Below are 16,024 nucleotides of genomic sequence, written 5' to 3'. Positions count from 1 at the left end.
AAGTACAGCTCAAACCACATCATCAAGTTCGCTGATGACACAACTGTAGTTAGGCTCATCAGCAAGAACAACAAGTCAGCATACAGAGAGGAGGTGCAGTGGATAACAGACCTGTACAGAGAACAAACACACACAAACACACACTCTGCACACAGAGACCGAAATGCCTCTATCAGCAATATTTGATGCTTCGTTCTATAGAACTATAAACTCTCCTCAGTAACTGCTGTGATCATGTATGTTCTATATGTTACAGTATGTTACATATCTCTTCACCTTATTCTCACTATGCACATTTCATTATACTGTATCAGTACTGCACTGTCCTGTCTGTTAAACTGTCTCATCAGCTGTATTTATTGTAGTGTTATAGTTTTGTGTTGCACTATCGTTACTTTTTGCACTTTATGTTTGTCTATTGTATTGCTATCCCATGTTGCACCATGGTTCCTGAAGAACGTAATTGTGTTACACTGTGTACCTGTACTCAGATTAATGACAATAAAAAAACCTTGACTTGACTTTAATTACAGATATGCTGGTAAATGGACTCTTCAGAGGCCTCTGACTGCGTGTTCTCTATTTCATAATTTGTTTAATAAATCGATTAAAAAATAATACAATTTCTCAAATATTCATGTTTTATTTTGAATTGAACTGTACATTACAAAGAACCATTCTTTTTTAATTCATTATTTTTTTTATTTTAGTATGAAGGATGCTGATCTGAATGAATGTGTTTAACTGATACTTCAGTACTGAATATATCTCAGTATCAGAGGAAGCACTTTGGATTCTCTGTCCAGGAAAGACATGCTATAAATAAGATCAAAGACTCTGTTATAAAACACTCATATAGATTAACTAACTGAGGACGTAGAACTGAACATAACTCAGCTTTGATCACATGATCATCTGAAAGAGGAATATCTCAATAATAACAGATCTGCAATAACTGATATCAGCTGGGAGTCTTCTGTACTCAGTTACAATAATCCACTGTAACATCAGGTTTTACAGATCACAAGTTCAGATTTATTCTTTTATAAAATCAGTTCTCATTTCATCACAATATGAATTACATGAGAGATTATGTTGTTCATTAAGTGTGAAATGGTAACATAGTGAAGATCACACATTATTAGTTACTTATTTTCCTCCACACTTTTAGTCATTACAACAACATGGAAGGCAGATATACAGTATTACTTATTTTAAAGAAAATAAAGGATAAAGTACGGATACAGTGATGAACTTTCACCTCTCTGAGTTTAAAATGTATATTCTGAAGTTAGTTACTGAAAATCACAGAGTCTCTTTACACTGAACATTTAAAGTTAAACTGCTCAAACAGGAAACAGCATTTGACCACTAAAGGTGGTGTGATGATTTGTATTGTCATATACCCATGCATCAGCTCTGACCTTCACACAGACAACATCTCCTACTTCCAGTAACAGTGAGACTCCATTAGAGGAATTTACATTGTGTTGGTCTTGATAAGCATGTGCTCCTGTTACATGATGTCCATTCTTCTGTAAGGACACTGTTACAGATCTTCCACTGTATCCATAAGCGTAGATTTTGAACTCGTAGACTCCTCTGACAGGGGCAGTGAAGAAACCTGAATTATAGATAAAGTGAGATAAAACAGGGATCTCATCAACCAGCCTGTTAAACATAGAATATAATGAACTTGATTACTCAGTTCAGGGGTGCATTTCATAAAACATTCTTAAAGTTAAGAATTTAGTCTCATATTTAGGATTATTTGTAACCTAACAGAATTCTGACTCATTCATAACTGATTAAGAACACAGTTCCATCTAAAAAAACGACAGATGACGCCAAATTTCCTTTAATAAATGTACAGACGTGCTGAATCTGACCTAATCTAAAATAAATCATAACCTACCTGTAACTGGGTTGTAAGCGTTTCCGATGTTGATGAAGACGTGTTTGTAGACCAGAGTAACATCAGTGCTGTATGGTCCATGATGAGCCTCTTCCCCGCCTGAAAGTGATGCTGAAAACACCACTTTTCTCTCTTTAATAAACAGAATGTTTGAGAAATCAATTCAACACTGATGATAGATTTCTTCTGCTATATTGAACATTATTAATATTAACATAGTAACACATGTTGTCCAAATGCAAAGTTTCAAGAAATAAACAATGAAACACATTTACAGTGGAAATAGAGACACACACTAGAGAAATCACTCTAAAACCTCTAGAACAAAATATAAACAACATTAATGCTCAACAATGCAACCATTTCTTTAATCTGCCTGTTTATAGAAAGTTCTCCCTCTTAATAAAGTTCTTAGAGGTTTTCTTAGAAAAACTGAATTTAGTACCTTGGTTCTCCTTTTTCAGGATCTCCACATTGTTCTCTGTGATCTTCAGGGAGTTTTTCAAGTCTTTCAGTGACTCTAAATAACAAAGTAAACAGCATTTCACTTACAGTCATTTTCACCAAAGTCCTCATGTTTAATTAACTTTACAGTGGGAATTTGCAGAACAATTTAAACCTGTATTTAAAATAAACTGTGGGGAATTAAATATCTGCTGCTTGAATGTAGATCAGATTTCTGTAAGTTTATCCAGATGGCACTGATACACCCACAGCGGACAGTGTAGTGGGTGGTTATGCTTTTATGATGTATTTACGGTACACACGTGAGACTGTGGATGGAGGAATGTAAAATCTCTGCACAACTTAAGAAATGGAACGTTCTAATCCATCTGAAAACCACTATCAGGTCTCACTCTAACTCTGGTAATTCATGTCTTAGCCATGAGCATACTGGTTAGTGTTTAGTCTAGCTTGTTCACCTGCCAGGTGTGTTTTAGAGAGGAAGGAGGTCACGACCCCAGAGACAGAGAACACACCTAACTCCTCAGTGACAGTGACCAGAACAAGAATTAAACCAGAGTCAGTTTATGACCAGCCTACCCACCTCCTATATTCTCCATTATATCAGAAAATGACTGTAAACCGCTAAAGGGACACGAGAGTGAGACACAATGAATGGGAGTACACAGAGCTAATATATACATTAATACAGTTTACTATTAAGCATAGTGTCTTGTACATTGACATAAAAAAAATAAGATATGTAATTAGAAAAATGTATACAAACTACTTAGAACACTAAAAACATTTTAGTGTTCTAAGTATAAACACTCTCTAACTATAAACTATACCATGAAATATAAATGTTAAAATTGTTCAGATGTAATTTTTTGCATTGATGTGTGACTTCAAATCCCATATGCTTTAAAATTATATTTTTTTCCTAATCCATAATATTTAAGTTAAAATACACATTTTAGTTGTGTCTCTGGGTTTCACTCATTCCTGTTACTGTAAAATATCACCCCATCTGAAACATCTGGAACAACAGGAAGTGACATCAGAAAATGGTTTTGCATATTTTAGATTTTTTTTTGTCATAAATATTAATTATTTGAAGAAGCAGTCAACCATGTATTTAAAATAAAAAATAAATTTCTTTAGAGAAAATCAAAGGAAGTAGTCAACTTTGGTAACAAGGATGAGAAAAATATAAACATTTTCCAAGAACATTAAGTAAAGATGCCTGAGATTGACCAGTACATGTTTTAAATAGTTACATTTATGTGTTATTGGATTCACAGTTTTAAAAGATTTAAAAAATAAATTTTAAGTTTAATTTGGAAGAGTTACATCAAACAAATCGCACCCATTTGGTGGAATGGTCCACTTGTCCAAGATTTTACTTGAATTGTGTAAAGCAGAATGATGTCTTTCCAACATGTGTTCATTTTTTCACAGCAAAAATGTTTAAAACGTATGTTTAATGTACTGAAACATTTAATATTGTTCTATTGAGAATAACTCCTATCAGTCAGCAAATTTTAATAAATGTATAAACTATGATTTTGCCCAGTTGCTCCATATGAATTCATTCATTTTGGACTCACTCTAAAGAATCCTCTAGTGGCCAAAAACCTGGAAGAGATTCTTAAGTGAGTATTTTATTCTCGTAGAGATTCTCTGATTTTCCACCCAAAGAACTGGTTCCGTTCAGGCTGATAAGAACCTTGATGCTCCACATCGGATGCATGAACCAGAACAGAGTCTGGAGCTGTGCTCTACACACTACCTGCAGTGCACTCTGCTGCCCATTCCTCATATTTATTCCTACCAAAATAAATAATAAATTATTACCATCACTTTTAGTCTTCAGTTCATCCACTTCAGTCTCAAATCTCACCTCCAGTGTGCTGTGATTCACTGTCTGAGCTGAAGATCAAAACAACAAAGAGATCATAACTTTAAACTAATTCCATTACATAACCCACTGTACAACCTGTTAACTCAGTCTGAGAAAAACACTGATCACCTTAAACCATTTAAGTTTAATTAAATCTAATAATTCAACTCTAAATAACTCACTAAATTAAGCACAAACAATGCACTTGTTAAGTGTAATTAAATACATTAAGTAAATTGTAGTTACTCTATTTAAATTAACCTTAGTTACACAAATCCTGAATCCAGTATCCAGTCCAGGACTTTATAATCTTTATAGGTGTGACAGTATGTGATCAATTAATTAAATTACATATTCTCCTCACAAAATCCAGCACTTAGATTCAACACAGGATTAGAAACAGGGGCTGAGGGTCAGCACAGTGTACTGGTTTTACTGGTTCAGGATTAGAAACAGGGGCTGAGGTTCAGCACAGTGTACTGGTTTTCCTGGTTCAGGATTAGAAACAGGGACTGAGGTTCAGCACAGTGTACTGGTTTTACTGGTTCAGGATTAGAAACAGGGACTGAGGTCCAGCACAGTGTACTGGTTTTACTGGTTCAGGATTAGAAACAGGGGCTGAGGTCCAGCACAGTGTACTGGTTTTACTGGTTCAGGATTAGAAACAGGGGCTGAGGGTCAGCACAGTGTACTGGTTTACTGGTTCAGGATTAGAAACAGGGGCTGAGATCCAGCACAGTGTACTGGTTTTACTGGTTCAGGATTAGAAACAGGGGCTGAGGTCCAGCACAGTGTACTGGTTTTACTGGTTCAGGATTAGAAACAGGGGCTGAGGTTCAGCACAGTGTACTGGTTTTACTGGTTCAGGATTAGAAACAGGGGCTGAGGTTCAGCACAGTGTACTGGTTTTACTGGTTCAGGATTAGAAACAGGGGCTGAGGTTCAGCACAGTGTACTGGTTTTACTGGTTCAGGATTAGAAACAGGGGCTGAGGTCCAGCACAGTGTACTGGTTTTACTGGTTCAGGATTAGAAACAGGGGCTGAGGTCCAGCACAGTGTACTGGTTTTACTGGTTCAGGATTAGAAACAGAGGCTGAGGTTCAGCACAGTGTACTGGTTTTACTCGTTCAGGAGATTTACTCAATCTGCCAATGATCAGATGTTGATGTTGTGATGTTGGGAGCATAATTGCTACAAAAATGCTACAGTAATTTATGTTATTCATTTTTTTTGTTGTTGTCTTAGATTAATAGATTAATAAATATCTCAACTAAATGTAATTACCATTAAAACATATCTGTCTTACATGAGTCTAGAAATAAACATTCTGTACAAAATTGTACATTCCTTACCTTGATTCTCCTTTTTTAAGATCTCCACTTCATTGTTGAGGGATGTTTTCAAGTCGTTCAGCTTCTCTGAACAGAATGAAGAGAATTTAAAAAAGAGAATCTCACTATATTTTGGGCTAAGGACACGGTTTGCATATATGATATTAAACAGAACAAATGTTAGTGAGCTGTTTTCCTAGGTGTGTACTTATTTTACTGGTTTCTGATTTCATAAGGTAAATGGTTTGCTCTTCATTGACAATCCTTTTCAGATTTTTTGGCAACCACAAGTCCGTCTTCTCACCTGCCAGGTGAGTTTCAGAGAGGAAGGAGGTCACGACCCCAGACACAGAGAAATTTTACTTGAAATTTGGAACGTCAAAGGAAAAACACTTATCTCCATTTTTGTTGATTTTTAGTTACTAACACACAAACTGTGCTTTACACTGTACCAAAATTTCTTGATGAACAGACCAATAGAAACTCTTCAAAATGACCTGAAATAAACTCTTTTTACATTGACTTCCATTGAAAGTCTTTCCTGTACAGTTGGTGTTTTGGAGATAAGTGTTTTTCATTGGACAGAGACGATATGATGTTGTTTTATAAGTAGTTGTTAAATTGAGTACGAGGCCAACCCTAAATAAATAAATTGTAGTTACTTTATTTATATTAACCTTAGTCACACAGCGCTATTTAAATCCTGAATTCAGTATCCAGTCTAGGATTTTATAATCTTTGATAGGTGTGACAGTATGTGATCAATTAATTAAATTAAATATTCTTCTGACAAAATCCGGCACTTGATGATGCAATGTTAGTAGAATAATTCTGAATTGTTATACAAATGTCAACATTAAGACAAGGCAACAAACCCGCCATGTAGATTACAACTGACTACACAGTGAAAGGGAGCCTGGGCATGACTACACACTGATGGTGAATTGGGGGGAGACATGCTCAGTATGCAAATAGATGGTGCCAAGAACCAATGGAAAATGAGTTTTACTCTTAAAGGTTGCACTGCCCAAACAACAGGAACGCTTTTTGTTATTCACTTGTTTGTTGCTGTCTAAGATCTACATTAATAAATATCTCAACTAAATGTAATGACCATTAAAACATGTCTGGCTTATCTGTGTACAGAAATAAACATTCTGTATAAAATTCTGAATTTCTTACCTTGATTCTCCTTTTTTAAGATCTCCACTTCATTGTTGAGTGATGTTTTCAAGTCGTTCAGCTTCTCTAAGTAATAAAGGGAACAGTATACATGTTATATTTATTAATGAACACAGTTACTGCTGAGCTTTATTCTGAGAATTAAATCTGTTACAGATGTTTTTTTAAGTTCCTCAAATTCAGAACTGATATTTCCTCCACTGCACTCTGACTCACTGTTTAAGATTAAGCTGAACAGAATGAAGAGAATTTAAAAAAGAGAATCTCACAATATTCCCTTCTTCTCTGATTTAGACACACACAGCATGCTCCATGATTTACCTTGATTGATGTGACTCTCCACCTCTACCTTTTTCTAGCCCCATTTTGGGACTTTTGGGTTAAGGACACGGTTTGCACATACGATATTGGACAAAACAAATGTTAGTAAGCTGTTTTCCTACATGTGTACTTATTTTACTGGTTTCTGATTTCATAAGGTAAATGGTTTGCTCTTCATTAACAATCCTTTTCAGATTTTTTGGCAACCACAAGTCCGTCTTCTCACCTGCCAGGTGTGTTTTAGAGAGGAAGGAGGTCACGACAGCAGACACAGAGAAATTTTACTTGAAATTTGGAAAGTCAAAGGGTTTTAGGCAGTAAAGACGCTAGCATTACTGCTACTGTGTGTTGACTGGTTTGTGAGCATGTTTAAAAGGATTTTAACTGGAGTTTAAAAGGCTTTTATTATTGATATACTAAAATATTTAATATTGTTGTAATGAGATAATGTGTACATTTTATTAGTTGGAAAATTATAAAAAAAAAAATATGATAAACTATGATTTTGCTCAGTTGTTCCAAATAAATAAATTAATTTTGAACCCACTCTGGAGTGGCCACTAGTGGTCAAAAACCTGGAAGAGATTCTTAAGTGGGTATTTTATTCTCGTAGAGATTCTCCGATAGCCCTTTTCTGTGGGGTCAAATTGGGGTCTTTATTGATGATGAGAAAATATATAGTATCCTCAATATCTTCCAAATGTTAGACACACTGAAATGTGCAGTAGTCTGCTTAACCCCCATTTTTGTAATATTCTGTCAGTGTGTTACAGGTGTTTATTCTAAACCTGTGCCTCACTTCAGTCCTCCTCGAGATGTGCTCAGTAGAAGTGATGTCTCACATACAGCTTTACTCAAGGTTGTGTCCTACATCCTTATTCTGGGGGAAATCATGTTTAAATGAATAAATATTTGTGTTAGATAACGGACTAGATCATGTAGATCATGTCACAGTCTTATAAAGTGAGCAATATGGTAACTAATTACTAATTACTGAAGAGTTACTGCAGATCAGGACACAGTATTATAAAGTGAGAAACATGGTAACTAATTACTAATTACTGAAGAGTTACTGCAGATCAGGACACAGTATTATAAAGTGAGAAACATGGTAACTAATTACTAATTACTGAAGAGTTACTTCAGATCAGGACACAGTATTATTAAGATAGAAACATGGTAACTAATTACTAATTACTGAAGAGTTACTGCAGATCAGGACACAGTATTATAAAGTGAGAAACATGGTAACTAATTACTAATTACTGAAGAGTTACTGTAGATGAGGACACAGTATTATAAAGTGAGAAACATGGTAACTAATTACTAATTACTGAAGAGTTACTGTAGATCATGTCATAGTATTATTAAGATAGAAACATGGTAACTAATTACTAATTACTGAAGAGTTACTTCAGATCAGGACACAGTATTATTAAGATAGAAACATGGTAACTAATTACTAATTACTGAAGAGTTACTTCAGATCAGGACACAGTATTATTAAGATAGAAACATGGTAACTAATTACTAATTACTGAAGAGTTACTGCAGATCAGGACACAGTATTATAAAGTGAGAAACATGGTAACTAATTACTAATTACTGAAGAGTTACTGCAGATCAGGACACAGTATTATAAAGTGAGAAACATGGTAACTAATTACTAATTACTGAACAGTTACTGCAGATCAGGACACAGTATTATAAAGTGAGAAACATGGTAGCTAATTACTAATTACTGAAGAGTTACTGCAGATCAGGACACAGTATTATAAAGTGAGAAACATGGTAACTAATTACTAATTACTGAAGAGTTACTTCAGATCAGGACACAGTATTATTAAGATAGAAACATGGTAACTAATTACTAATTACTGAAGAGTTACTGCAGATCAGGACACAGTATTATAAAGTGAGAAACATGGTAACTAATTACTAATTACTGAAGAGTTACTGCAGATCAGGACACAGTATTATAAAGTGAGAAACATGATAACTAATTACTAATTACTGAAGAGTTAATGTAGATCATGTCACAGTATTATAAAGTGAGAAACATGGTAACTAATTACTAATTACTGAAGAGTAACTGCAGATCAGGACACAGTATTATTAAGATAGAAACATGGTAACTATATACTAATTACTGAAGAGTTACTGCAGATCAGGACACAGTATTATAAAGTAAGAAACATGGTAACTAATTACTGAAGAGTTACTGCAGATCAGGACACAGTATTATAAAGTAAGAAACATGGTAACTAATTACTAATTACTGAAGAGTTAATGTAGATCATGTCACAGTATTATAAAGTGAGAAACATGGTAACTAATTACTAATTACTGAAGAGTTACTGCAGATCAGGACACAGTATTATAAAGTAAGAAACATGGTAACTAATTACTAATTACTGAAGAGTTACTGTAGATGAGGACACAGTATTATAAAGTGAGAAACATGGTAACTAATTACTAATTACTGAAGAGTTACTTCAGATCAGGACACAGTATTATTAAGATAGAAACATGGTAACTAATTACTAATTACTGAACAGTTACTGCAGATCAGGACACAGTATTATAAAGTGAGAAACATGGTAGCTAATTACTAATTACTGAAGAGTTACTGCAGATCAGGACACAGTATTATAAAGTGAGAAACATGGTAACTAATTACTAATTACTGAAGAGTTACTTCAGATCAGGACACAGTATTATTAAGATAGAAACATGGTAACTAATTACTAATTACTGAAGAGTTACTGCAGATCAGGACACAGTATTATAAAGTGAGAAACATGGTAACTAATTACTAATTACTGAAGAGTTACTGCAGATCAGGACACAGTATTATAAAGTGAGAAACATGGTAACTAATTACTAATTACTGAACAGTTACTGCAGATCAGGACACAGTATTATAAAGTGAGAAACATGGTAGCTAATTACTAATTACTGAAGAGTTACTGCAGATCAGGACACAGTATTATAAAGTGAGAAACATGGTAACTAATTACTAATTACTGAAGAGTTACTTCAGATCAGGACACAGTATTATTAAGATAGAAACATGGTAACTAATTACTAATTACTGAAGAGTTACTGCAGATCAGGACACAGTATTATAAAGTGAGAAACATGGTAACTAATTACTAATTACTGAAGAGTTACTGCAGATCAGGACACAGTATTATAAAGTGAGAAACATGGTAACTAATTACTAATTACTGAAGAGTTACTGCAGATCAGGACACAGTATTATAAAGTGAGAAACATGGTAACTAATTACTAATTACTGAAGAGTTACTGCAGATCAGGACACAGTATTATAAAGTGAGAAACATGGTAACTAATTACTAATTACTGAAGAGTTACTGCAGATCAGGACACAGTATTATAAAGTGAGAAACATGATAACTAATTACTAATTACTGAAGAGTAACTGCAGATCAGGACACAGTATTATTAAGATAGAAACATGGTAACTATATACTAATTACTGAAGAGTTACTGCAGATCAGGACACAGTATTATAAAGTGAGAAACATGGTAACTAATTACTGAAGAGTTACTTCAGATCAGGACACAGTATTATAAAGTAAGAAACATGGTAACTAATTACTGAAGAGTTACTGCAGATCAGGACACAGTATTATAAAGTGAGAAACATGGTAACTAGTTACTAATTACTGAAGAGTTACTGCAGATCAGGACACAGTATTATAAAGTAAGAAACATGGTAACTAATTACTAATTACTGAAGAGTTAATGTAGATCATGTCACAGTATTATAAAGTGAGAAACATGGTAACTAATTACTAATTACTGAAGAGTTACTGCAGATCAGGACACAGTATTATAAAGTGAGAAACATGGTAAATAGTTACTAATTACTGAAGAGTTACTGCAGATCAGGACACAGTATTATAAAGTAAGAAACATGGTAGCTAATTACTAATTACTGAAGAGTTAATGTAGATCATGTCACAGTATTATAAAGTGAGAAACATGGTAACTAATTACTAATTACTGAAGAGTTACTGCAGATCAGGACAGTATTATAAAGTAAGAAACATGGTAACTAATTACTAATTACTGAAGAGTTAATGTAGATCATGTCACAGTATTATAAAGTGAGAAACATGGTAACTAATTACTAATTACTGAAGAGTTACTTCAGATCAGGACACAGTATTATTAAGATAGAAACATGGTAACTAATTACTAATTACTGAAGAGTTACTTCAGATCAGGACACAGTATTATAAAGTGAGAAACATGGTAACTAATTACTAATTACTGAAGAGTTAATGTAGATCATGTCACAGTATTATAAAGTGAGAAACATGGTAACTAATTACTAATTACTGAAGAGTTACTTCAGATCAGGACACAGTATTATTAAGATAGAAACATGGTAACTAATTACTAATTACTGAACAGTTACTGCAGATCAGGACACAGTATTATAAAGTGAGAAACATGGTAACTAATTACTAATTACTGAAGAGTTAATGTAGATCATGTCACAGTATTATAAAGTGAGAAACATGGTAACTAATTACTAATTACTGAAGAGTTACTGCAGATCAGGACAGTATTATAAAGTAAGAAACATGGTAACTAATTACTAATTACTGAAGAGTTAATGTAGATCATGTCACAGTATTATAAAGTGAGAAACATGGTAACTAATTACTAATTACTGAAGAGTTACTGCAGATCAGGACACAGTATTACAAAATGAAATATACATTAATAATAATAATAATAATAATAATAATAATAATAATAACACATTTAACCTAGCTAACTAACACACACATAACCTAGCTAACTTAGCTGGTTAATGCTAACTACACACACAACTTGGCTAGCTAACACACATCCTAAAGCTGTTTAACAACACAAAAAGAGTCCTCGTCTGATCCAGGGGTAAAATAAGCTGGAAAAGATCTCAATATCTGGATTACTAGTTTATTTTCAATCAAATACAGAAATATGAAAGAATCAGTCTCTCTAAGACGTCCAGCAGCAGCAGCAGCAGAGAATTTACACGGAGGACCAGGAGAGCTGCGGCCGCTGTGGAATTACCGTAATTACCCTAATAATGCGCAGTTAAAAAGGCTCTGTGAGACTGCAGGCTGAAGATGCACTTTTATAAGCCTGATACTTAATATTAAAGCAATGATTATTCAATTATTACAGTCATTCTTAGAATCTTAGATGCCTTCTGGAGAACTTTAATTAATGTCTCCTTTGTAATAATATTACATTATAATGTTGTTTTTTTTCTTCTAAAAAATGGGGGTTGAGCAGAGTAATACACACTGTAGTATTTTACTATATGTTGCTAATATTTGGAAGATAATGAGGATAATAAGATAATTAAGGTTACCACTACTACAAATGGTGTCACGTGCTTAATTCAAATATGCCTTTAATATTGTAACGATTGTAACGCTCGCTTACAGCTCTTATAAGTGCTTGGAGAGTAAAACCCGATCCGCTCACACAGCCAAAAAACCCAGGTGGCTAAACTGGCTAACATCCACAGACATGGTGGGTCCCCCTAACACACCCACAACGCACCCCCATAATGCCCTGCTGGCCCCGGATTAGCATAACCCCACCCCTACAGGACACTATAGGCTGACGCACATAAACACCCCGCGACGATTGCCACAATATCACCACTGATCAAATAATTGGTTGTGTAGACTGATTTAGATCTATAGATCTCAGGTGGCATGTAAGGGTTTTCAGTAGTTAACGTTGATTTGAGCAGTAATTAATGAATAGTTATTGTAAAGGAGACATAATTAGTAAGTATTTCTCCAGGAGATATGTAAGTCTCAGTAATTATTGTGGAGTTAATTGTGAACTACTATAAATATTAGTTCAGTACTATCTACTGAGTAATTACTCAGTACTCCCTGGTAGTTAATAGAAAATATTTAAGTGTTAATGCAGCACTTTTACTTAGTTACTGCTTAGTTCCTGCTTAGTTACCTATTAACTATGGAACAGTATTATAAAGTGTTACCCATAATTTGAACACACAAACACTGTACCAAAATTTCTTGATGAACGGACCTAGAGAAACTCTTTAAAATTACCTGAAATAAACTCTTTTTACATTGACTTCAACTGAAAGTTTACAAGTTTTTTTCTCTTTCCTGTAAAGTTGGTGTTTTGGAGATAAGTGTTTTTCATTGGACAGCGACGATATAATATTGTTGTTTTATGAGTAATTGTTAAAGTGAGCACGAGGCCAACCATAAATAACTAATAAAGTACAAACAATGCACTTGTTAAGTGTAATTAAATAAATTAAGTAAATTGTAGTTACTTTATTTATATTAACCTTAGTCACACAGCTCTATTTAAATCCTGAATTCAGTATCCAGTCTTGGATTTTATAATCTTTGATAGGTGTGACAGTATGTGATCAATTAATTAAATTAAATATTCTCCTCACAAAATCCGGCACTTGATGATGCAATGTTAGTAGAATAATTCTGAATTGTTATACAAATGTCAACATTAAGACAAGGCAACAAACCCGCCATGTAGATTACAACTGACTACACAGTGAAAGGGAGCCTGGGCATGACTACACACTGATGGTGAATTGGGGGGAGACATGCTCAGTATGCAAATAGATGGTGCCAAGAACCAATGGAAAATGAGTTTTACTCTTAAAGGTTGCACTGCCCAAACAACAGGAACGCTTTTTGTTATTCACTTGTTTGTTGCTGTCTAAGATCTACATTAATAAATATCTCAACTAAATGTAATGACCATTAAAACATGTCTGGCTTATCTGTGTACAGAAATAAACATTCTGTATAAAATTCTGAATTTCTTACCTTGATTCTCCTTTTTTAAGATCTCCACTTCATTGTTGAGTGATGTTTTCAAGTCGTTCAGCTTCTCTAAGTAATAAAGGGAACAGTATACATGTTATATTTATTAATGAACACAGTTACTGCTGAGCTTTATTCTGAGAATTAAATCTGTTACAGATGTTGTTACAGACCATTATTTTTTACTAAATTATTTTTTAATTGAAGTGTGTAGATCGTTGTTTTGAATAAATGTTTAACTGATACTTCAGTACTGAATATATCTCAGTATCAGAGGAAGCACTTTGGATTCTCTGTCCAGGAAAGACATGCTATAAATAAGATCAAAGATTCTGTCATAAAACACTCATATTGATTAACTAACTGAGGACGTAGTTGTTTACTGTAAGAACTGAACATAACTCAGCTTTGATCACATGATCATCTGAAAGAGGAATATCTCAATAATAACAGAACTGCAATAACTGATATCAGCTGGAAGTCTTCTGTACTCTGTATCTGTGTACAGAAATAAACATTCTGAACAAAATTTTGACTTTCTTACCTTGATTCTTGATTCCTTCATTGTTGAGTGATGTTTTCAAGTCGTTCAGCTTCTCTAAGTAATAAAGGGAACAGTATACATGTTATATTTATTAATGAACACAGTTACTGCTGAGCTTTATTCTGAGAATTAAGCTCCTTAAGCTCCTCCTTTTAAGTTCCTCAAATTCAGAACCGATATTTCCTCCACTGCACTCTGACTCACTGTTTAAGATTAAGCTGAACAGAATGAAGAGAATTTAAGAAAAGAGAATCTCACTATATTCCCTTCTTCTCTGATTTAGACACACACAGCATGCTCCATGATTTACCTTCACTCTTCTTCTTCAGCTCCTCCACTTGACTCTCACTGGCTCTCAGTCTGCTCTCTAAGTTGTTCACTGCAGTCGTCGTGTGTCTCTGTTCAACTTTCAGCTCTGCCAGCACAGCGCTCATCTCTCTCAGTACAGAGTGGATGTCCTGCTGGCAGCTTTGTTGGGTGGAGGTTGTGGTTGTAGCTTCAGTTGTGGGATTCTCAGCAGCCTGAATCTCGTTCTCTCTGTCTCCTCTGTCTTCAGAACCCCTCAGAGTGATGCTATTCACCCTGACTGACTGTCCCTCCAACAAACTGCAGCCCAGCACCAGCAGCAGCAGCAGATAAACTGCACTCATCTTTAAAACTCTCCCGCTTTCCTCTACTGTTTCACTGCTACACACAGATACTACTTTAAATATATATACTGTACACTGGTTAATCATTAACTGTATTATCAGAATGTTCTGGTTTGTAATTTGTTCAGGAACATGTGCATCTTTAACAGTTGAATCTCTGAAACTGTAATAAAATAATAATGTAGATAGTTTAGTGTGGTCTTGTGGTGTCAGCAGAAAACTACCTGGTGTTTTATAGGAACTTTTTTGTCCTCATGTTTAGGGTCTGAAACTGCACTGACTGAGACTGAGAGATTTTATATTACTTATTAATTTATAAAATATACAGGCCATTATTAAATATTGCTCTAGCGGTACAAAATGTTGTGCATGTGTTAGTCATGTGTTTAGAGTGGACTATTCACCCTAGTGAAACTACCCATAGTGATAAATAAGAATTGTGACTATAATGTGCAGAAAATGTTTCCTGTAGAGGATCTGTTCACTTATTTTTAATTTAATGAGCAGCATGTGTCATTTAACTGAGGACTAACATTTTGGAGTAGACTGTTGAATTGTAAATCTGTAATTGTTAAATATATTTATCACCCTCTCTAACTTTTAGCTCAGTATGAATATTATATTTAACTCCTCTCACATGATCATGCAGAAACTGCAGATTATGATCAGATCACATTATGATCTTCATTCAGAGGTGATCAGAGACGCATCTCCACCACATTTAACACAAGTGTACACTGAATGGGATTTGCGTGTAGGGATACAGTTAGGCTGTGTTGTTTGATAGAGAGTAATACACTGGTAGTAGCAGGTGAGAGAGCATGATTACAGTCAGTTACAGCAAGTGAAATGGGAGTTGTG

General features: G+C 34.4%; 1 protein-coding gene and 1 long non-coding RNA gene across 2 annotated transcripts in view; one reads left to right on the top strand and one right to left on the bottom strand.

Annotated features, from left to right (window-relative positions):
- Positions 1-1,012: 1,012 nt before the first annotated feature.
- LOC125800118 (uncharacterized) overlaps positions 1,013-16,024 on the bottom strand; it is a 29,366-nt gene continuing 14,354 nt past the window's right edge. The window contains exons 4-9 of the mRNA XM_049476482.1: positions 14,514-14,567; positions 5,616-5,681; positions 4,217-4,291; positions 2,361-2,435; positions 1,916-2,047; positions 1,013-1,624 (exon numbers count right to left, since the gene is read on the bottom strand). Coding sequence (XP_049332439.1) covers positions 1,347-1,624; positions 1,916-2,047; positions 2,361-2,435; positions 4,217-4,291; positions 5,616-5,681; positions 14,514-14,567 — 680 coding nt within the window. The 3' untranslated portion in view covers positions 1,013-1,346. The remainder of the gene's footprint in view (positions 1,625-1,915; positions 2,048-2,360; positions 2,436-4,216; positions 4,292-5,615; positions 5,682-14,513; positions 14,568-16,024) is intronic.
- Positions 4,748-5,350, top strand: LOC125780967 (uncharacterized). Its single transcript, XR_007424005.1, has 3 exons — positions 4,748-4,832; positions 4,991-5,149; positions 5,309-5,350. It is a non-coding gene; the product is annotated as an uncharacterized LOC125780967 (long non-coding RNA).

Source organism: Astyanax mexicanus, chromosome 1 (genome assembly GCF_023375975.1).
Source record: "Astyanax mexicanus isolate ESR-SI-001 chromosome 1, AstMex3_surface, whole genome shotgun sequence".
Taxonomy (NCBI): domain Eukaryota; kingdom Metazoa; phylum Chordata; class Actinopteri; order Characiformes; family Acestrorhamphidae; genus Astyanax; species Astyanax mexicanus.
This window is presented reverse-complemented; position numbering and strand designations above follow the sequence as displayed.